Source organism: Lissotriton vulgaris, chromosome 4_1 (genome assembly GCF_964263255.1).
Source record: "Lissotriton vulgaris chromosome 4_1, aLisVul1.2, whole genome shotgun sequence".
Taxonomy (NCBI): Eukaryota; Metazoa; Chordata; class Amphibia; order Caudata; family Salamandridae; genus Lissotriton; species Lissotriton vulgaris.
The window spans coordinates 1754117245-1754139626 of NC_141691.1; the positions used below are offsets into that span (position 1 = coordinate 1754117245).

General features: G+C 42.1%; 1 protein-coding gene across 1 annotated transcript in view; it reads right to left on the reverse strand.

The window, feature by feature from the left end:
- Positions 1-1124: 1124 nt before the first annotated feature.
- The window catches only part of SNX31 (sorting nexin 31), a 250558-nt gene continuing 229300 nt past the window's right edge, over positions 1125-22382 (reverse strand). Inside the window, exon 14 of the mRNA XM_086966061.1 lies at positions 1125-3571. Coding sequence (XP_086822187.1) covers positions 3476-3571 — 96 coding nt within the window. The 3' untranslated portion in view covers positions 1125-3475. The remainder of the gene's footprint in view (positions 3572-22382) is intronic.

Sequence of the window (22382 nt, forward strand, 5' to 3'; positions counted from 1 at the left end):
CTTATCTCTTTTGTGCCACTCCCCACCAAACAGAAAAAAAGAATGGCAAATCTTTCCTTTTTAATCCAGCTCGGAACGTTGAGCATTGGTAACGCAGCCCATGTTTGCACTGCAATCAGTCTTGCAATCGGATTCTCAATAGACATAAGAGGCAAGCCCATGATTTTAAACACACAAAGTGCTGCATTGCTAAATCCTTATAAAGTTCCAAAGGTAAGACCAATTGCAGTGTAAATGCTTTTCTTCTCTGGTGCATGATAAATACAAAAATTAATTTGACCCCAGTCTGGATTCCCACCATTTATATTCACAAAGTTGTTTCACGGTTACTCCAAAGCAGCCAACATAGAGAATGCCGCAAAGCATTTCTATCAGGAGAATCTACAGCCCCGGCCTCTGCCTGCCTCAACCTTGGTACGAGCAGTGCTGCCCCGCAGCCCTGCACCAACCCCGCCCGCAGGAGATCAAGGATTTCAAGGGTGCACGCAACTCTTACCCCACCATGCGCGGCATTGAGGGAGGGTCCTAAGGACTAGTGAGGTCATGGGGGACGACTACTATGGCAGCTAGCAGAGCAGAGTCTCTGCGGTTGAGGTTTTACAGCATATGAGACACAACATTCAATACACGCATGTGGCGTACCTGAGCAGAAACAGAAAAACAGAACCAGTGTGGCAATACGAGCATGCCCAACCTCTTCTGTAGCAAGTCAACTAACATCCAAGTACTTAGCCAATAAACATTTTATGTAAGAGCCAGTAAACTTGAACCCAAAACTCCAGAGAATCTCCAAAAAAGTATAAAATTTAAGTTAAAACTTGTATAATTAAAACTCTCAGTTCATAAGCTCAACCCACCTCTGACACAACCAGTGAAAATCAGTCAATGTACAGTCGCCAGCACTAGGTCAAGCCAGGCAGACCCCACCACGGTCGCCTTCTCCCACACCTTTCCACACCTCATAGAACCACAACAGTGACTGAGGAGTTGAAAAATTAATTAGAACAATCTACTGTTTAGCTAAAAAAGAAAACGGATGTATAAGCATGCCTTTAGAAATCTTTGGTATTTCAACTCTTTCCCAGAGGTCTGACTACAGCATGGAACTTGAATTTCTTCAAAAGTTTATTAATTTGTAATACAGGGAAGACATCCAAGCGTACAAGTGGCACTTAATGTTTTCACTTACACATTGATCATGAAGTGCTCTTTTACAGTTTTACAATACACTTTATTTCAATGTTTGCATAGATTTAACAATTTTCACAGTATAAAAACACTAATGATATTAACATAATACATGTAAGGTAAAATATTCTTGAAGTGTGCAAAATAATATAGTATAGGAAAGCATAATTTCCACATACATTCTAATTTTATACTTCTATCAACATCATTTTATAGTCTTGTATAAAGCAGTCAATGATTCTTGCTTACAATTTGGTTAACATTTCATTTAGCTTCCATTCTACACTTTATACTTTCGAAGAGGTCATGTGTAACCAGTGGCAGCTCCTTCGTTAAGTAAAAAAGGAAAAAATTAAATAATAAAGCAATGTTATTATCATTTTATTCTTCCCTGCTGCGGCAGCATTATGGCGGGGATGCACTAAAGTTTGCATGATGCTTTGACTAGCCCTTTCAAGCTGGCCAAACATTCATTCACACTTTAGCATGTTCTCATGCAAGCTACATTACAGCCTGCATGGAGAACATGCCCAGGCCCCCAGTCCCCGCCTGAGCGCCAAACCACGGCGCTCAGACGATTGACAACCCTGCATTGCAGCGTTGTGATTAGTTTTGACCGTTGTGATTGGCTCAAGGGAGCCTGGCTGCTTCCTGTTTGGCAGAGGAGAGACGTGGGGCAGAGCGGCAAGGATGTAAGTCAATTTCTCTTTTTTTCCTCCCAATTATATCTCCTTACACCTGGCGGCCAGAGCCCTCTCCCCCGCACCTCACCACCCGAGAACCATGCTGGCCGCCACTGTGTGCAACCTCCTGCAAAATATTTAACGAAGCACATGTAACAAATAAAATGTAAAAGCATAGAATATATAATGAACATGCTTAGCTGACTTTAACTTGAAGAAATACAACCCCCACTTCTTTCCATCTTTAATTGTGATGTTGAGGAGAAGCTTATGTTGATACAAATGTGGGCCAGTGAAGAGAGTAGTTCTTCTCTTCAATACATTTCACATTTTTTTCGTTGAGAAGGGCCACTGCAGAGTCCTGGCCCATTTTAATTCTTAAACATAACACTCCCAGAGAGTCTCGAGTCAACAGAGCCTCAGGTATGATCACAAACAACAGCCATGCTGTTTTATGTATGTATTTCGAGGACAAGTTGCAAATCATATAGCAGGGCCTAATGACTCAAGGACCAGTCAGTAAAAACAGTCTTACAGATAAAAGCTCAAAGAAGGAGATTCTGGTCTTTGCTATTTACTTGACTGTCAGCCAGAAAACGGACCTCCCACATTCCCTTCACACTTAATCATGTCCAGCAACCTAGCTCCCAAGTTTAAGCACGGTTTCCATGACTGGGACAGTGATGGTCTGTCTTTTTTAATTAACTCTACGGAGTTTGCTTTTGGTTCACCTACTTAGTTGGCTGCCGATTAAAAGTAAAGTTGATTACACAGATTTGTGAAAAGCATAAATTGGAAGTCTTCCTTGACTGGCAGGTGTGAATTGAATTTAAGTTTCTGGGATTTAAAGGGATGTCCATCTGGTTAAGCCAAAGTTTAACTTGCCTAAAGAGCACCTGGTAGATCGCAAACCGAGTTCTGGTTTCAGTAAATCTGGGTACAATTGGCTTCTAAAACTCAATTGTTGGACGTAGACACATGCATAAAAAGGTTTTTTTTTTCTTCTTGCCGTCTGACTCGCAACAATTTCCACTTTGATTACAGGAAAGGTCAAACTTGTGCGTGCTGCTAATCAGCTTTTTTAAAATAGGTCACTGAAGATAGGCTGTTTATTCCATATTGTGAGGCCTACAGTGTTGGTAGGCAGTGTCTGCTACAGAATTTGCTCAAACAGGTTACATAAATCTAAGTGGGAGATTAATTCCTCTAGAATGTTAATGTAAAATCAAATCCCAAAAGAATAATTTCTTTGGACATTGAGGAAAACACAAACTTAAAATATGAACCTCCACTTACAAGTAAACAACAATCAGCATTTGTCCTGCAAATCCAAAAATTGTGGAATATAAATCAACTGATCTCGAAATGAGTTCCAGTCCTTCTGTGATTTGACTCCCAGAAATTCTTTGATGTCTGTAAAACACAGAGGAGGCATATCTTTATGGAATTATACCTTTGCACGGAGGAGTCTACACTGCTTCCCTCAAACTGTTCACCAAACAGGAAGGATGTGTGGGTCCAGAACATCCAAGAAACCTTGGCTGCAGAGTATAATTCATGAGGTTGTCTTGAGTAGACTTGTAAAAAACACAAGATTTGAGATATTATAGGCCGTCTTCTCCTGTCTCAGGGAAGGTGCAGTTTATATTTTTCACCCATGTGATCCTGACTTTTTCTGTATTTTTCCCAAAAGGACCCACCTGCAAATAATTATGAAAACAAAATATCAGTAACAAAAAACAACTTTACAAAAATTAATCCGGAATTAAAAAAGCAGCTAAGTCACATTACAAGAACAGACAACAACTAGCAAGGTAATTTAACAGCAAAACACCTAACTTACTCTAAGCATCTGTCTCCGTTTACACTTTTTCAGTACTCTTCAGTCATTTAATCATCAAAAAATGACACCTGGACCAAATCACAGAGAATTAGCAAGACTCAAATGATAACTGATACGGCCACTGCAAAAAAGGCAGTCTTAAAAAAAAATTAGAACATAAAAAACAAGGAGAACAAGCACCTTGTAAGAACGTCGTTAAAAATCGGAAGATATATTTTATCTCTTGAAGTTGGCTGAAAGCTGTCCGGAGTACGAAGAAAGCCAATTCCAAACTTGTGAGGCAGGAAATTAGTCAATGAGGAACAGCATAAAACTAATTCTTATGAGGATATGTAACAGGGGAATCTTACAAAATCATACAAAATAGTATCTATGAAGATACCCCCTTGTGAAGAGTTAGGAGATTAATTATCTAGACATATGACTGCATGTTATCAAAAATCCAGGCAATTTATAGTTCAGCTACTATGATCCAGATTAAGAAATTGTTTCTAAAGCTTTAAAGAGCAAATGTGAGCTCTAACCTGCGGGCAGTAATGCTAGAATACTTTTGGTGAAAATAAATCTCTTTAAAAAGCAAAGGAGATGAAACAGAAAACAACTCATTACAAGTTGTATCCTGCAAACCTAAACGTGGCAGAGAATAGCTTGGCTATCCCTTTGATGATCATCTGCACACTGGGGAGTTGGTTTCTCTCTGAATTGGAACAGAAACCATGGATCACTTAAGCAGAACACCATCACTTTTAGCCCCAAGTAGAGTGAACAGGTGCGTCATTGGTAGCCTGAAAGAACTGCGATTGTTGCTTCAGTGTATTGCACAATAATGACAGCTGTTCACTGTATTGGGAACTTTGTTATGTAAACAATAATATTTATACTGATGCATTACACAGCTTATATTTCTCATGCATAAGCTGTTATTTTTTGTACTACTGAACTGTAAAGCTATTTTCTACTGCACCTATTTGTTATACTGCTGCACTACTGGTGTTCAGCCGCTTGCCATCCCGGTCTGGAATCTGTACAACGTACTGCCAAGGTTGGCAGGGCACGCCGCGCACTGTGCTTGTATGGTCCTTCCAGACTCTATAGTTAAATGCTCAAGATCAAATCATAAACTCTTACCATTTACGTACATGGACTAATTTTTACTATATTGAAATTATTATTAGATTTTTAGTGTATGGATGATATATTGGAACCTATATGCTTTAGTTTTTAATCAAATGTATAATTCACCATTAATATGACTTTGCCGTATACTAGCTTAAATTCATGTAGGACTTATTCTTAAAGTGAACTAGTGGACTGCTATAATCAAAGGATATGGGAACATTCCACACTATTACCAGTACTGAGCAGAGCACTTGTTACAAACGTTGCTACAATTCATAACAGCTGCCTGGGGAAGTGCCCTTTTGAACCTACCATGTCTTTTCCTCAATGTGCCATTGTTCAATGTGTCGCATTATTGAATAATTTAAGGAACTGCGTAATTGATCTACCTATTCTTCTGTATTTTGGGCCTTCTATGCTGTCGCATCACACTCATCCTATACAAACTGATCAATGCATTGAGTGGTCTGAAAAATTGAAGTGATGCCAGGAGGTGTCACCCTGGAAACTGACGCAATTGCTGAGTACAATTGCCTATCCTAAGTCCATTTGGGAGAGCTTATTTCGTGCTGCAGCGACCCTTGCTGTTACGGTGGCATTTAAGACTGACTTCAGTCTTACCAGACTGGACTGGCTACTTGGAACTTTGCTGAACTCTCCTGAAAGTATTTGCTAAAGATTAACTGGCTACCTATTCAGACTGATGCATATGCTGTGTGCGCCTGGGGGCCACCGTCGGCTGAGAGACGGCCTCCTAGGATTCATAAACTTATCCTGAATCCTGATCTTTGGTATCAATTAAATCAATTTAATCTTGGCTATCTGAATGCTAATTTTCTTAATGCCAATCACTTCAGTTTAAACTGAATAAACAAAATAGCTACATTTGATCTGACTCCGCTATTCTGATTTATGGACTTTTGTGATTGTGCATTCAAAATTGGATTACCCTATTACTGAATACAACTGCAAAGGCAAAGTTTCTGAACATCAAATCCCAATGTGAATATTCCTTATTGCTTTAACTGAACTTTTGGACTGTATGATCCTTGCTTGCATACATTTTCTTTAGGAGAAATGAGGTTGCTGTGATCATATTTTAGATCTATGGTATGGAAAATTGTCTTTATGAGCTTAATTGCGAGTTTGTCGATACAGTTATCGTAATCCTGGTCCTTGCTGGGTAACGGAAAAATTCCCCAGAATGTCCAACCCCCATTAGCACAGAGCAAGATCCATCGGAGGATAAATTGATTGAATTGAACGAAAGGTAAAGTAAAAGGACCCAGTAACTGCTTGTTCCCAACAGAAGGTAAGTATTGGTATGAAGTTGTCTTCCAAAAACAAGCACCTGACACCTGTTAGCTGTCAATTTAGTGATTTCATAATTGGTATGCAGGAGTTATCCAGTCTTAAGCGGTTATAACAGATTTGATCATTATCCCTATACAAATGACAGTGGAGAAGCTTCTCCATCCAACACGGTTTACTAATTGCTTAATTAAGGTCAAAAGCAGTTTAGAAAGTTCTTGTAGAATGTGGAGGTGATTCGATCCTTGTTGCATGCTTTGTTCATTTGGAAGAGTAGAAATAACTTCCACAGTCTCCTTGGGTGCACATGGAACTACAATACCTTCTGCTTCACTGTAGACAATCTGGAAAGGGGTACCTGCAATATCTAAATATAACCTGCTCCTCAGTGATATGGTCTTCCGTACATATTTGATATAATATCATAGAAATATTTACTGCACTCTCTCTGAATATAAAGTTTTATATCCTGCTGATATCTAGACAGCCATGCTAATAATTTCCCAGGGTGCTTGTTTTCGTCACACCAGTGCTGAGCAACGGTTATTAAATTCAACTGTTAACCTGTAAAAATGCTCCTATAACCGGTTCTTCGCCACTTCATTCATTTCTGTGTTTCACAGATTTGGCATGCAAAACAATCAGTGCATTCTCAATCTTCGACTCTAATCCCAAAGTATGTTCTACCCTTCCCAATATTAACAGTCTTGGACATGAGGTTTGCTCTTAATGTGTGGTTAAAGCTTTTTGGGTTTACAGTGCTTAAATAGAACTAGAACAGTTCTTGATAAAAACAGATTTGTGAGATCCAATCGTTGTCCTTCTGAAGTAATTTATTGTTTTGCCAGTCTGACTTTCTATTTATGCAGAGTCTAGTGTCACCTCTAGGATCTGAAAAAATATTCTTAGACATTCCTTGCTACAATTACCTTTTGTACAGGTAAAATAAAATTAAAACGGGTAGCCGAGTTAAAGCTGTTTGACAGGTGTACTCCCTTTGTTTGGGACTGTTAATTCTTAAAGTGTCTTGCAAACGAAGCTCTGTTTTAAGAGCGTAAATGAGAGAAGTTTATGCATTTTAGATTTGTATATGAGGTACGTAATATCAGATCCTGGATTTAAGTGAAATCTCCTCCAAATATTAGGTCTCCTTGTAGGCCTGATAAGGAAATATGGAGGTAATTTAAATGTTGTAAACCATTATCTAACAAACCATACAAACCAACAGTTTTATTTGCTTTTCCGAATATCTGTCAGTAAGCCCAAACCCATCTACCTTTGGCACTTGTACCGATAAAATCCACAGTAACGTCTATTTGCTTTGAAAACCCCTCTGTGGCGGCACCCATGAATGAATAAAATGAATACTTTTACAGCAGTTAAACATTTTTGTTTAAATATTTTTATTAGTTGAAGCAAAATCATGTGCATAAGAAGGAGGATACTTTTCAACTTACACAAATTCCAGAGCTGGACAGTCAGTCAACAAGATTTATACATTACATACACTCTGCACTTTCTGTATGTTTATGCATTTCCAATTCGACTTTTGGGGACACCAAAGGATCACTTCGATATTTATTCCAGTTCGACCATTTCTGGTTTCATTTTTTGGGGCACACCCTTGCTACAAAGACTTCCGTTTCCACCAGCATGCATCATCAAGCTGTTACGCCCACGTGTGGACCCTTGGTGTGGTTGCTCTCCCCACCCTCTCGTTATCTCCTGTTTAACTAGTGTGCATCCTAGCGTCAAACTGTTTACCACTTCCGTCAGATCAGTTGCCTCCCAGATATTCAACAATCCCAGTTGTGGCGTTAGGACAATCTCCTTATGTAAGGCCTTGTGCATGTGTTCCGAGGCCCCCTCCCATAGGACACGTAGCCTTGGGTAGCTCCACAGAGTGTGGTAAAATGTGGCCTGTTGGCCACATCCCCTCAGGCAGAAATCATCAGATCTGGAACCTATTTTTTACCAGAGTCTTTCCCGTCATATACGAGCGGTGCAGTATCCTAAGTTGGATCAACCTAAATTTTAGTGTAATGGCTGCCTCCCAAGGGGACATCAGGGCCTCCTCTCAGTCCTCATCGCTAATCATTCCCAAATCGTCCCACCATCTCCCCCTGGGTCTAGGAATAGTATTCGGAAGGTTATTGCATAATTTCTTATATGTGAGAGATATTGCTTTCGAATTCAAAGGCCTGTCTAACAGTCTGTTTTCAAGCAGCGAAGAGTCTGGTATCTCTGTAATAGACAAGAAGGCCGTCTTAAGGGCATGGCAATTTTGCAGATATCTATACGTTTCTCCCCGAGCCAGATGATATTGTTTCTGGAGTTCCTCCGGAGGACGGTATATCCATCGATTGATGGTCACTAGCTGTGCTGCCCAATAGTAAAGTTGCAGGTCGGGGAGCGCAATGCCTCCATCATACCAACTTTTTGTCAGCTTCTTCAGTGCCACCTTGGGGCCTTCCCATCCCACAATAATGTACAGACCTCCCCTTCCACCACTTTGAAATATGAATCCGGAACTTGGTACGGGCAATTGTACAAGAAGCGAGGAAGGGCCAGCATCTTAAAAAGCGCTGCCAGGCCAAGCAGCGAGAGCGGGAGGGACCTCCAATGTTTCACGTCCGCTCGCAGTCTAGCGAGCGGAGGGGCAAAGTTGGATCTGTAGAACAGATTGGGATCCAACGTGACATATACCCCCAAGTATCTAAACTTCTCCTCCGCCACCACTATGGAGCAGCCTGCCGGAAGCCTGGGAACCTGTTCCCACAACATAAACAATACGGACTTGTGCAGCACTTAAACATTTAAATTTCATTCAATTTGGATTTCTTCCAGCGAGTTTTTTGTAACAAGACTAGGGATGGCTAAAGGCTCAATATTCATGACTCTGCAACTTTTTTCCTATTGTTATGACCATTAGAATTTAAAGAAATCATTCTAATGGTTTTCATTTCTTATGTTCATTCTGATGTATTTTGTGAATAGATTTGTTCCCGCTGATTCACAATTACAGTTAACTGCCCAGCTTCATTCGGACTCATCCACCTTTTCCCAAAACATTCTGCCAACAAACTATACATAATCAACATAACTTTGTAAGTGCTTTCTCCATAACTTTCCTCCCTACCTGGCCCTTGCCTTTCTGTTCCAGGATGCTCGTTTCCGGTCCAGTGAGGACCTGGCTTGGCAGTTAAGGCTGGACTGTTCCCATGAGGCACTGGGTCAAGAATGATTTGCATATGGCTGTCTGACACTGGGGTGGCGAAGTGTGCTAAAGAACGATGATGGATTCAACCCAGATCAGTGACTGGGGGAGGGGGGTGGGGAGAGTGTCAGGAACGTTTCAGTGCTCCGTCGATCATATCCTGGTGTTTGCCTTGCATTTCTTTACCTACCTATTACCCAAACCCACCTTCCAGGTGTACAGTGCCGTGGCTTGCTGAGGACGCTTCGTCTGTTCTTTCTTGGTGGTCGGCATGCTCTGCATCCAGATTTTGGGCTACTGCATTCTGCTACCAGCATGGGATTAGCTAAAAGTACCACTTTGTTTTGAAGGTAAAAAGGTGCCAGTGTAATACTTGGGGAAAACACAATCATTGCCTTGCCTTTCAAATTGAGTTTTGCATGTTGAGAGTATACTGTATCCACAATTTATAAAATTGGGAACAGAAACAAGTTATACTCTATCTTTATTTGCTTGTTGCTACAGACATGTCTGAAGACATGAAAGGAAAATGCATTACATGCTTTAATAGACCTCATCTCAATGGCCTGTAGCTGTATTCTTTCCTTTATTCTGCAATCTGCAAAATGTACTAAAAAAAAGTACATGGACGCGCAGAGATGCCAGGTTTTATAGATGAGATCTGGTTAGCTTTGGTTATCTTCAGGTCACTTCTGGTGATCCAGAAGTATGTAATTTTTGATCAGGCTCTTGACCAGATCCAAAGTGTTTGTGCCAGCTTCACTGTCTTCATGGAATTCCACAAATCTCAAACTTTAACTACCTGACCTATTGTACAGATCCCCATATTTAACCTTTAACATTATTTCACTTGTAAGTGTAGAGACTTCTGTTGACATTCTGTCCTGATGATCTTCCAAGATGGAAACCCTTTACTTCATTTCATTAAGCCTAATCTGCACCTGAACAAGCTTATTATCTTCCTTCTCAATTTTAGTACTTGGCAGTGCTGCAGCCTCCGCTTATAGCATTTGAATGTCTTACCTCTTTTACAAGGTTCAGCATTTGATACATACATTTTCCCCTGCTGGGAAGGTTTAGAAATACGTTTAAGCTGTCCACTAATGGAACAAGGAAAAAAACTTGCTTTTCTAGCTCCCGGTTAGATTTGGTACACAGCTTGTATTCAATTCCACCTCTGGTCTTAGTTATCTGAAGTTATCCTTAACTAACTTAATGAAAAGGAGGAATAAATTGCATGAAAGTCACCAAATCCCCTGTAAGAATAATTTTAGGATCATATGGATATCGAACGTAAAAGGTTTAATGTTTAAATGATTCACGACCTTTAGATTTCTTACACAGATGAATTTTTAAACAATACAGGATGAATATGAAAAGCTAACAAGTGCCATCAGATGTATTGCATCTGTAACCATTAATACAGGAAATAGATCAAAGCAAAAACTGCTGTCACAGAAAGGGAAAGCTAGAGCACAGATGAATATGAATAGAAGGGATACTTTTAAAGGTGACCATGATACCAGGGTACATTAAAATAAAACCATATAGAAAGGACTTAAAAAAAAAAACTTTGAAGGTTTGCCTGGCTGGGGAAAAACAATAGCATAGCAGCATTCATGTGTTTCCGGCAATGTGAATTCAAACCCTTTTGCGATATCGTGGGTAAAACATTGGGAGGGATCGAAGAAAATAGAAGCGCCAAAGTTGAGGAGGAGTGGGTCAATTATCTCTCAGATCCATATGTAAAGAAAAATAATCAACCAATCCCATTGTTAACCATTCAAAGTCGGGAGTCCGTTATTTGCAAATAGAGTCTGGATTTCTTAATACCAACAGTTAAGGAAATTCATTACAAATCTAAAACGATCCAGTCCTTAAGGTTCGGATGACGTAATTAAAATATATGCTAAACCTATGATGCAATCCCTAAAAGAATGGGTGGAAAAGCAGGAGGTCCTAACAAAGGCCCACTGGAATATGGGAAAGGCTATTAAACAGTAGATGGTTGCTTTGCATTAAAACTACTGGAAGAATATACTGTTAAAGGAAAGCTATCCCTTTATGTGGCATATAATGATCTATCAACAGTGTTTGATACAATAAATCAAGACCATCTTTGGAAAAAAAGTTACATTGGAGAATCCCAATTTTACTGAAATTATTAATGCAACCACATGAAGGGAATGGACAAGAATTTAACTTGGAAACAACGGATCCCTGATTAGAAAAATGTGTACACGAAATGGGCAAGGATGTATTTTAGCTAATCTCATTGTTTCTATATCCATAGCAGATGCTCCTGGAGTTTTAAGAATGGCCCGCTCGTTTCCTTCTAATTTGGGAGGAGACTCGTCAATTTTTTATGCTGATAACCGTTCTAGTTGACCTAAACCCATTAAGCTTACAGAAACAATTACATGTTTTCTTAGAACATTGTTCTAACAATGATTTACCCATAAATGTCTAAGACAAAAACAATGTATTTTTCAAATACCATGAAAGAGTACAGGTGTTTAGGTCTCCCTTTTAGAACTATTCTCAATTGTAAATCTCACACTAATCAACAGGAACTGAGCGCAGAAATTGTTGCAGGATCCTTAAAAAGGTTGGACTCTGTACTAACAAGGAGTCAGCTGAAGTTTTTAGGAAGATCTATAATTCAAAAATAACTAAACTATTGTTGCATGGATGTGAGATTTCGGATCCTTTTCTCAACAGGCTTTTTCCTTAATTGGTCACGTGTCCCGCTAACAAAAAAGCAACAGCTGATCAAAATCGCATGCAACGTCCAGGCAATTACACGGACACAGGATCTTGAGCCTGCTAATCAAGCACCACATGACGCCAATTAATCTAATTTTCTCTCGTTTACCAAACACGCGGCGCAGCTCACTCCGCCAACAGCGGGTAAGAGGAGAGGACATTTTTAGGATATCATTGAGGGACGCACCTTAAGGCAGTAAGGGTGTGGTTGTGGTGTATGCTTGAGACTATAGGGATAAAAAAAACTTGTGTGCAATTTTGTTACTTCATAAACATCTATTTTTATTCCTCCCTATTGTTTTCAGAGTGTGACTACTGGGGTCCCTCAGCCCCCTTTCCTATGAGGGATTCCAGCCCCCGACTTGGGGTAAGATTGTGAACTGGTCGCACAGTACTTGTATATTTTTAATATGCATGTGCGCCACATTTGCAGTGACACGTGTTTCACATCTACATGTGTAATTCTGTTAATATGCATGATGGCATTTTTCTGATTCTATACACATGCTTGAGCAAGCCCTCTTTGAAACTTTGTTAACCTTTATGTTACAGGTTTTAAGGAATTCCCAATCTTTAGGTAGAAATTGACAAAGGGAATCCTACATGGAGGTTCCATCTAAATCAGAGATTAGATGGGGCACTAATATCTCGTCCTGGTGAATGCCCTGGACCCTCTGGGCCTTACACGGCAGAACATGTTGACGACAATGATGGGGTAGTTACCCCCCCCCCCAGTTTTCCACGCTTTATTTTTACTATCAAGCAAACACCTAACAAATAAATTGTATTTGGCGTCTGCATTGAATTTTAACCTCTCACTATCACAGGCCCCCAATTAGTTCTTAGAAGTGCCTCCCTGTCTCCAGGTGAAGGCTCGCTCTCCACCAAACACAGTTTCTAGAGAGCGAGGACTGCCAATGATGAAGCAGGACACCTGGTGGCGTGCGAAGACAGTCCTTCACATTTTTTGAGATGCTCTGCACCCCACTTAATCAAGTGTAGTGTGCCTATCTTCACATATAGAATCATAGATGTAATCAGCGTAACTTCTTTTGTGTGTACATATTGAACTTGGAGGCCAGCTCACTCTGAAAAACCCTGTAGCCTCTAGATCCCCCCTAGCTAGCTCTAGGGTTATGTGTGTGTAGAACCCTTATTGGTTCACAGAGGCAAAAACGAGAATACTAAAAGCTCTCTTTTGTGGTAGTGTTGAGGAGCAGTTTAGGATTCCTAGAGGGCAGTGCTAAGCATTTGTTGTACTCAAAGAGGCAATAATTCCAGAATAAATCCGAGACCAATTAAGAAATGTAACTTGTATTATTTTTATGTAGATTTCGTTATCAAGTAAATGCTTTTTTAAATCTGAATTTTTACAGGTAAGCAAATAGTTCACTTAAATGTGTCTTTACGCAGCACTGCATCTCTATGGGGGAGAGAAGGCACATGTTGTATACAGCCATTTGCGATTGGGTTCTGGGGGGTTGTGGGGGGGTCTCCTTCGGGACTTAGGGGGTCAAGGTCCAAAGTACCACCAGCATTTACTCGTTACCTGCCCTGGGGCACCGGGTGCAGAGGTGATGATCGAGTTGGTAGCTGTGTGCGCTACGCTGGTGGAAAGGAGGTAGGGCCATCTAAAAACAGGCTGAAGAGGGGGACTTGGGTACAAGTTCAGGAGCTCCCAATGGGGGGTTCGGGTCACATGGGTCTTGGGAACAAGGGGGCACAGCCAGTTTAGCTGTGCCGCGACTGGGGCGCTCAGGTGCAAAGTAAAAAGGTCGGCTGGGCTCTGTCTCTCCGGGCCTTGCAGTTGTCTGTCTTCGCCGGTTGAGGGTGCAGGATCAGGACAGCTAGACCACTCTGGAAGTGGGTATCTGTGGTGCAGACGTCTTGACAGCTGCTCGGTTTCAGTGCAGTGGGAGTCTGGATTAAACTCTCACAGGCTTTGTTTTCTGCAAGGGGTCTGGCACCCCGGATATTGGTGCTGTGCAGCTCCAGTTGGTCCTAGTGTCCTCCCACTTGATGGAGGGAAACATCTGACCTTCAGGACTGCATGATCCTCTTCCTGGGAGGCTTCTCCGTCGGGCTGGGCAGGGATTGGCAGCTCAGTAAACCAGACTACGTTCTTGGCGCCTGCGCACTTCAGGGGAGTACCTCCTCTACTCCAAGGTAGATTGCTGGCAATTCGCGAAGAAGCAAAAGACACACAATTAATGGACGGAATGCAGAATAATCAAAACATTCACCCCCAGTCAAAATCTGGGTTAAATCAATCATTCTTTTGCTCACCATGCCACCCCAGTTTAGACCTGGCCATTGGCAAATCAGTTTTGAACCTGTGCCTCAAGGGAATAGTCCAGCCCAAACTGCTAAGCCAGGTCCTCCCTGGACCGGAAACAGGCATCCTAGGACAGGGTCAAGTCAGATTTGCATATGGCTGGGTCAAAACTGGGGTGGCGTAGTAGTCAAAAGAACGATGGATTTAACGCAGATCTTTTGACTGGGGGAGAATGTTTGCATTGTCAGCATTCTGTCTATCATTTGTTTGCTGTAGGCAATTTGTGAAGGGCTGACAGTCTCCTGGAGTGCTTGGAAGCTGATCAGCTGCAGGAGGAGTCGCTGGTCATGATTGTCGAGACGGTGCAGGCAGGGGTTGGCAAAAAAAGTTTTCAGCAGTCTTCAGTTCTCTCTTTTCTCGCTGCTATCTCCTAGTCTTCTTGATCTGTTGAATCTAAGGTCCTGGTGTCAAGGGTATCACCTAAAAACTCAATATAGGGGCATTACAGGGAGTGACAGGTAGTAGCCAATGGGCCGCTTACCTTTATGGTGTCTACAACCTTTATATGACCACTTCCTGAGGAAAGTGGGCATGATCCTGACCCAGAGAATCTAATTCTGCCAAAACTAAGAATGGCTTCCCTGTTCACTTGTAATATCTAAGAATTGACTTAGACATCACAGGGTAGATCTGCTCATGCAGATATGTCTACACATGTAGTATAGTGCACCCTGCCATTGGGCTGTAGGGGTGGCTTAACTATAGTGCATGTAGTGGCTGCAGGCGCACACAAGGTGCGCCATGTCGTGGCTTCTCTCATCTCTGCACCAGAGCACTCAGCCTGCAATGGCAATCTGCATGTTGGTACCAAGGGATCCCTTAGGGTGGCACAATACATGCTGCAGTCCTTATGGACCTTCTTTAGCCTCCTTGCCCTAGGTACCAGGGGTACCATTTTCTAGGGACTTACAGGGGGTGGTAAAGGTATTGCTAAAGTGGGAGACATTTGTATAGTTTTAGGGGAAGGTCTGGCATTGGGGACCTGGTCAGCGGGAACCTAGTGCACTTCAGTCAAAATTGTAACAGATACCAGGCAAAAAGTGGGGGTGACCATATCAAAAAGGGGCACTTTCCTACAAGCATCTGGTCAAAGAAGGCTCTATTAAAAAGCACAGAGGACTCTGGAAAAAGACCCTAACTGTCTCACCTTGTGGTCAGAGATTACAGATTAATTTTACAATAGCTATTTAAAAAAAATATAAAATTCTATTTTCAAAGGTGGATGTTTAAGCTAAGACTGGGCCAAGTACATGCTTTTATTACATGAAGGACAGACCACTATAATCATGGATCAGAGAACTCAGACTTGACTGTTTGTACCTTTTATCAAACTAGCACAGCCACTTTCTTAGATGCTTGCATTTTGCACAATGTTCAGATCTACCCATTTACAGCGAACTACAGATCTGGTGTTTACAGGAAGTAATGATAACAGTGAAGACATTTGAAAACAAAAAGAAGACTACATTGACTGGGAACTTTTGTTTTTAAAGAAATAGTGATGGATTGTATAGTTTGGTTGATAAAGGAAAAACACCTTCAGTAATTTATTAAACAATTGTTGATTGACTAAGCACGTATGTTGCTGTTGCTAATATTCCAAAGAACATTAGAATTAATGCCTGGTGGAAAAAGTTTAGAATTGGTTATGAAAAGTACAGAGTAACTTTTATATAAAATCAACCATTAGTAATTTGCACTATGCATTTTATTAGCAGCCTTCTTGAGGCTATTTCATTTCTTATATAGTCTTTGTCCAATTCTGGAAATGTTCTATTGACTGATGATACGATAAGTTAAAGTATCAGAATATTTCACTTTTAAGTGATTTTTTTAGGTCACAGCTGCCTGGTATGACTAAGACAGCTTGATAACATTCAGAAAGTTGACCTAGGAATGCATTCAGCCCGTTGCTTGCCATTGGCTAGGTGGTTTGTAACTCCTTTTTTCTTGCTTTCCGTTTGCTAGCTTTATGTATTCGTTTTAGGCTGTCCATCTTGAATTACTAACTTCCCTTGCCCAAACCTTATTTTCAGTATCCTTCTGAGTGCTCCCTTTCTGTAAGCAGGCCTGAAAATATTTGTCTTATCTAGTTACGTTTGCTGTGCATTCAAAGACCAAGGTCAAATGTCAGGTGCGGTCTTCTGTGGGCACCTGTTTACTTTTCTTTCTCAGACTTCAAAGTGAGAGGATTTATGTGACAATCTTGATGGATACAGGGGGTAGAAAAGAGTTTCTATCACACAACAACATTTAAATGAACTGCGCAAGTATTTCTGAATACATCAAAGAAACAAATGAACCACAATTTTTATTTCTGAAGTGTTGGAAACAAATAATTTAATATGATCAAAACAAATCATTACACTAGGTGATGCAATTTCCTCAAATTTTCGCCTGTGCACTGTATAGTACTAGTAGTAAAACTGTAGGTCTGTGCAAATATAAATGGTCACTTCAATAAAAAATGTGTTGTCTAATGGCAGTGTGCTACCACACCATGAATATTCCACTCCACTCCACTCCACTGGACTCTACTCTGCACCACTGCACTCTACACCTTGCCTACTCTTCACAAATGCACTCTTTGCCATTCTACTGCCAGTCTACACCACTTCAGGCTAGACCACAATCTACTGCACATCTGCACTCTACTCCAATCCACTGTACTTCACTCTAATCTACTCTGCACCACTCCACTCTATGCCACTGCACTTTACACCACTTTACTCTACGCCATTACACTCTATGCCACTTTACACAACTGCACTCTACCCTGCACCACTCGTCACTTCACTCTACTCTTAACCATTGATCTCCATGACAATGCACTCTACACAACTGCACTCTGTGCTACTGTACTCTGCATCCCTGTACTCTACACCACTGCCTGATACTCCACTTCACTTCACACCACTGCACTGAGCTCTCTGCTACTCTACTCTGCGCTACTCCACTCGATGCCACTGCACTCTACGGCACTATACTCTGCATTCCCCTATGCTAATCTACATCATTCTAGGCCATTGCACTCTATGCCACTCTACTCCATTCTGCGCAACTCCACCGTGCTATGCACCATTGCATTCTTTCATGCTGCGTTGTATGCTGCAGAATTCAATTCCACGCACTCTACACCACTCTACTCTGCAACGCTCTATGCCAATGCACTCTACACCAGTCCACTCTACTCTGTGCGACTCCACACTATGCCACTGCAATACACAACACACTCTGCTACTCCAGAACACTCTACTCCACTCTTCGCTCTTCCACTCGACGCCACTCTCCTCTAAGCCACTAACTTTTAGCCATGCCTAACAGCAGCCATCCTGGTGTACAACACGGCTAAAACACATTGGCAAAGCCAATAGCTCTTGTATAGGCGAGACCTATTGGCTTTGCCAATACTTGCTTATGTAGGTGTATAATGGATCACAATAATTTTAAAAAGGTGCATTCTACAATACATTTTTTACAGTATCTTTCTCAAGGTGTAATGATTTTAATGTTTATTTTGCCTAGCTGGCATAATATCAAACAAATAAACTTGAGCATCTGGTAACTGATGATTGATGCCTTTATTGGCTACTGCTATATCAGATTCATTACTAACTTTTTGCTTGGGCATCTGAAGAAGACGATTTAACGTAAAGTCTATTGTTAGTTATCACTAGGTGAGTCACTATCAATTACTTCCGAATTGTCTGAAACTTCCAGCTTAAGGTAGATCTTTAATAACTTCCTCATGCATTTGCACAGACTGTCTACATGGTTGTTGGTATTAAAGAGCTGATTTTTCTTGGCTGCTAATATTAAGACAGTTTTTAACTATACCCATACCCTTTGTCTTGGATTACTTCTTAAAGCTGCTTGGGGGACAGATGATTTCTTTAGGCCTTGCTTCCAAGACAAAACTTTCTTTAACAGTGGATAGGAGCGTTAATCTGTAAAACTAAAGGAAGACTAGGTCTTCTTTAACGAACAGTGGATAAGGAGTGTGTAGGATTTATATTGGGATCTTGATCTGCTATCCTGTTCATCTGTTCACCCTTTGGCTTTAATGACAAAATACTCTCCATCCCTTCCATTGAGAATTGTTTTAGCCTTCATTGAATTACGTGAGGTACAAGACATGTTCTTTGTTGATCGCAGTGTCTGGTTAAACTGTAGCGGGTGATGGGATGAAGGAGACTGGTTACTTAATTGAACAATACTGATTGGGGGTTAGATTCAGAACACTTGTTCTTTTGCCAATAGTGAAGTTGCACATGCATCCTACGAAGGGCTAACAGGATGGGTTTGTCGTTTCTTCTATGCAGTACTTACCATAGTTATTGTCACTCCTTATTGCCTATGAGCTAATCATAGAAAATCAGGGAATCAGATGGAAAAACATTAAGTGGATTTTCCATCTCACTGGTATAAAGAGTTTTTCTGGTTTATGTTGATCAGTTTGGTCCTTATAGCAGATAAAGTTTTAACACTTTTGTTTCTTGCGTTTTTTCTTGATGCCACTGGAGTGTCTCGGAACAAATTGGGATATGAGGTACTTTGGTCTAAGTTTACAGGTACGAATTAAGCTTGGGTAAATTAATAGTACATTTAATTTGGGCTCCTGCCACTGATCCTGGAGGGTGTGGTCTGGCCTTCCTGGGAGGAGCACATTTTCCTTAATCAGAGGCCAGTATGAGTAGACACGCCTCTCTCCCACCGACGGACTGAGCCACAGCTCATATTAAGACTGAACGTAATCGCCCAGAGACAAGCATTCATGAAACGCTGCTTGTATCTCACCATTACGGCCATGTCGAAATTTGTGATATTCTCCATAAGACTATAAACTTTCCCCAACATCCACAGGAGGCACACTAGGGATGGTGTCTCAGGTTCATATGGTGCAACACCATATTGTCCCTCTCTCTCATCTTCCCTTCCCCTTTGATGAGGTTTGTCTTCCCTCCGACGCTGGATGGATTCTTCAAAGTGTTCTTCCTCTTCTTTGTGCACCCATCTCCAGGGCTTAGTTGAATGACCTACAACTGGAGGGGTGGAGTGACCCATATTTAGGCTGAGATACAGGGAGAGGTAGTGTAACTACCCATAGCGCTATCATAAGAATGGCAAGTTGTAAATCTTACAGTCTGAGGTGTGTGATATCATGAAAAGCGTGCGTTATGACCTTCAAGCAGTCCATGAAGTACTGTGGATTCCAGACTGCTGGAGCATTAGCTTTTCTGGCAGCATTTGTGATGCAAATACCCAGCCCTCGAAGGTGCACAGGAAACGTAGATGGCCAAGAAGGTGATGTAAAGTGGGAGAACTCGTAAATGATGCTTTTTATGTTGTCAAGGTGTGTTGGTGGTCTGAGGTCCTTGAGGTTAACTGTTGATCTCAGTGTATCCCCTGTTGACAGTGCATGCCTCGTTGACTAGACTGATGCCTATTCATCTGTTCACAAAGGGGTGTTAATCAACAGGGATGTGGGTAACCTGGTCCTCAATGGTAAGACTGTTCACTTGTGCTTTTGTTAGAAATGAGATATTGACAATGCACAGTCCATGAAGTGACCTTTTTCTGGTCAACTGTAATCTTGAATAAGTTTGAAGGCATACAGATTTCCTGAGGTTGCGGTGGTATCAGAGTTTTGTTTGCAGTAAGGAAGGAGAGAATTGCATTTTTTTTTGGTCCCTTTCATGGGGTGTGGCAGAAATGGACTGTGCACAGATACCTCGCCAAAGGAATCAGCCCCTTAACACCAATCATCTCTCAAGCTTTTTGTAAAATGGTCTTACAAATGTTGCAGTTAGGTGGAATATGGTCCAGGTGCAACAAATGCACTAGGCATGAGGTCAGAAGTAAAATCTTTCTTTGCCCCCAAAGGTCCCAAAGATTGTTTGGCCTTGCTAGAGGTGTCAGATATTGAAGAGTAGCTTTACACTGGCTCACCTCTGAGACTTGAGGCGGAAAAGAACGAGAGAGGAAATATCTACCAGGTGCAAATTAAGCAAGAAAAAGGTCATTATCTGGTGCCTTCAAATTAAGTCTATTTTACAGCAGTTTGTTTCTCAGAAGTATATTTTCAAAGAGTAAAGCTCTGATGGATTCCTTTCAGCTAAACATCCAGTAGAAAGATTGTGCTCCATTCCCATTATTTGCTTCGAGTGCTAAGCCACTCCCTCCTCCTTGGCTTTGACATGGGTCATACAATAAGATAGATTGGTTTTAAATACACGTTTTAACTGAATGTGGCTTGTAATTCCTAGATTAACATCTGTAATGCAGGGCTTCATTTGAGCCGGTGGATTTCAGTGTTCAGCACTGGCACTTAATCATCAACACCACCACTTTTTTTGATCAAATTTATTTTTATTGAGATAGTACAATGTAACAGTTGGGCAATCACAGCACTGTAGGCGCCCTTCAATTCCCTTTTCTGCACCTGTGTTAGAGATCAGATCCTTAGGGATAGATGCCATGTGTCCATGTATGCTGGTGAGGGCAATACCCAGCAAGATGGTGCTGATTGGAACTCCTGTGTCCAAGCCCCCTCAAGGCCCACCCTAACCCCAACTGACCCCCCCGCCCCCCCTGGTGTACCCCGCCATTCTCACCCCCCCCCTCCGGTGTGTTCTGCTTAGGAGACGTAAGGTAGCCGAACGGACCCGATTTAGACATTGCCTCTCTCGTCTCCCGGTGTCCTGTTGAACTCATCCGCCAGTCTGAGGACTTTTAGATATTTTGGGTATGTAAGCTCATTAAATTCTTGGGTTAAAAGGGAGACCAATGGCAACCACCTTTCTCTAAAGGTGTCCGATGTTTGTGTGAGAGAGGCTTGTATCCTTTCCATCCCCATTATGTACCAAAGCCGTTGGAGCCACCCCGCGTGTGTGGGTTTCCGTGAGGTGCCCCATAGTGAGAGGATGTGTTGCGTCGCCGCCCCCATCGCCAACCCCATTTGTTTCCCCGTAGTGACTTGAGTGGGAACATGAGTTTGTTAGGTAGGCCCAGGATTGCGTATGCGGGGAAGCGGGGGATCTCCGTCTCAAAGTGCAAGTCTATGTCCCTGAGCACCGCCTCCCAATATTTCTGCACCTCTGCGCATTCCCATAGCAGGTGAAGCATGGTCCCCCTGTGCCCGCATCCCCTACAGCATGTGGGGTCTCGTCTAGGGTTGCTCTGATGCAGCCTCTCCGGGGTCAGGTGCCAGTAATAGGCCACCTGGACCGCTGATTCTCGGCTGGCCATGTTTCGAGCTGTGTGATGCGCCCGGTAGAAGATGTCTTGCCATTCCGAGAGCGTGCGCCCTAGTTCTCGCTCCCATAGTTTCTGACCCGCGGGCGAGGGGGGGTTGGGGGGGGTCAGTAGCTTATACAGTTCAGTGATCGCCCGCTTATCTGTGGATTTGGAGAGGAGCCATTTCTCGTATGGTGAGATGGTGGCCCACATGATTTATAGTATCCTTGTGGGTAAGCCAGTGCCGAAGCTGGAAATATTGGAAGTTTTGCGGTCTGTCAATCGCATACATATCCCTTATTGCGTCCAGCTTCATGAAGCCCTGTAAATCAAATAAGTGCCCAGCGGAACAACACTATCTGTCGCCACTATGGGAAGGAACCGGGGACCATCCCTGGCGGGAACGCTGGGTTATCCAGCAGGAGTGTCATCGGTGACGGAAAGGACGTAAGGCTCCTGGAGACCTCCACTGTGTCCCACACCTGGAGCAGTGTCCTGGTGATGGGTGACTTTGATGTAGGCCGGCCTGTCTGGGCGCGCAAGAAATGGGACTCTCCAGAGTGGCATGCCCGCCATGGCCCTGTCCTGGAATAGCCAGTGTTTCTCTGAAGTTGGTCAGGACCATTCTAAGAAGTATCGCAATTGTGATGCCTGAAAGTATCGCTGCAGGTCAGGCACGCCTAG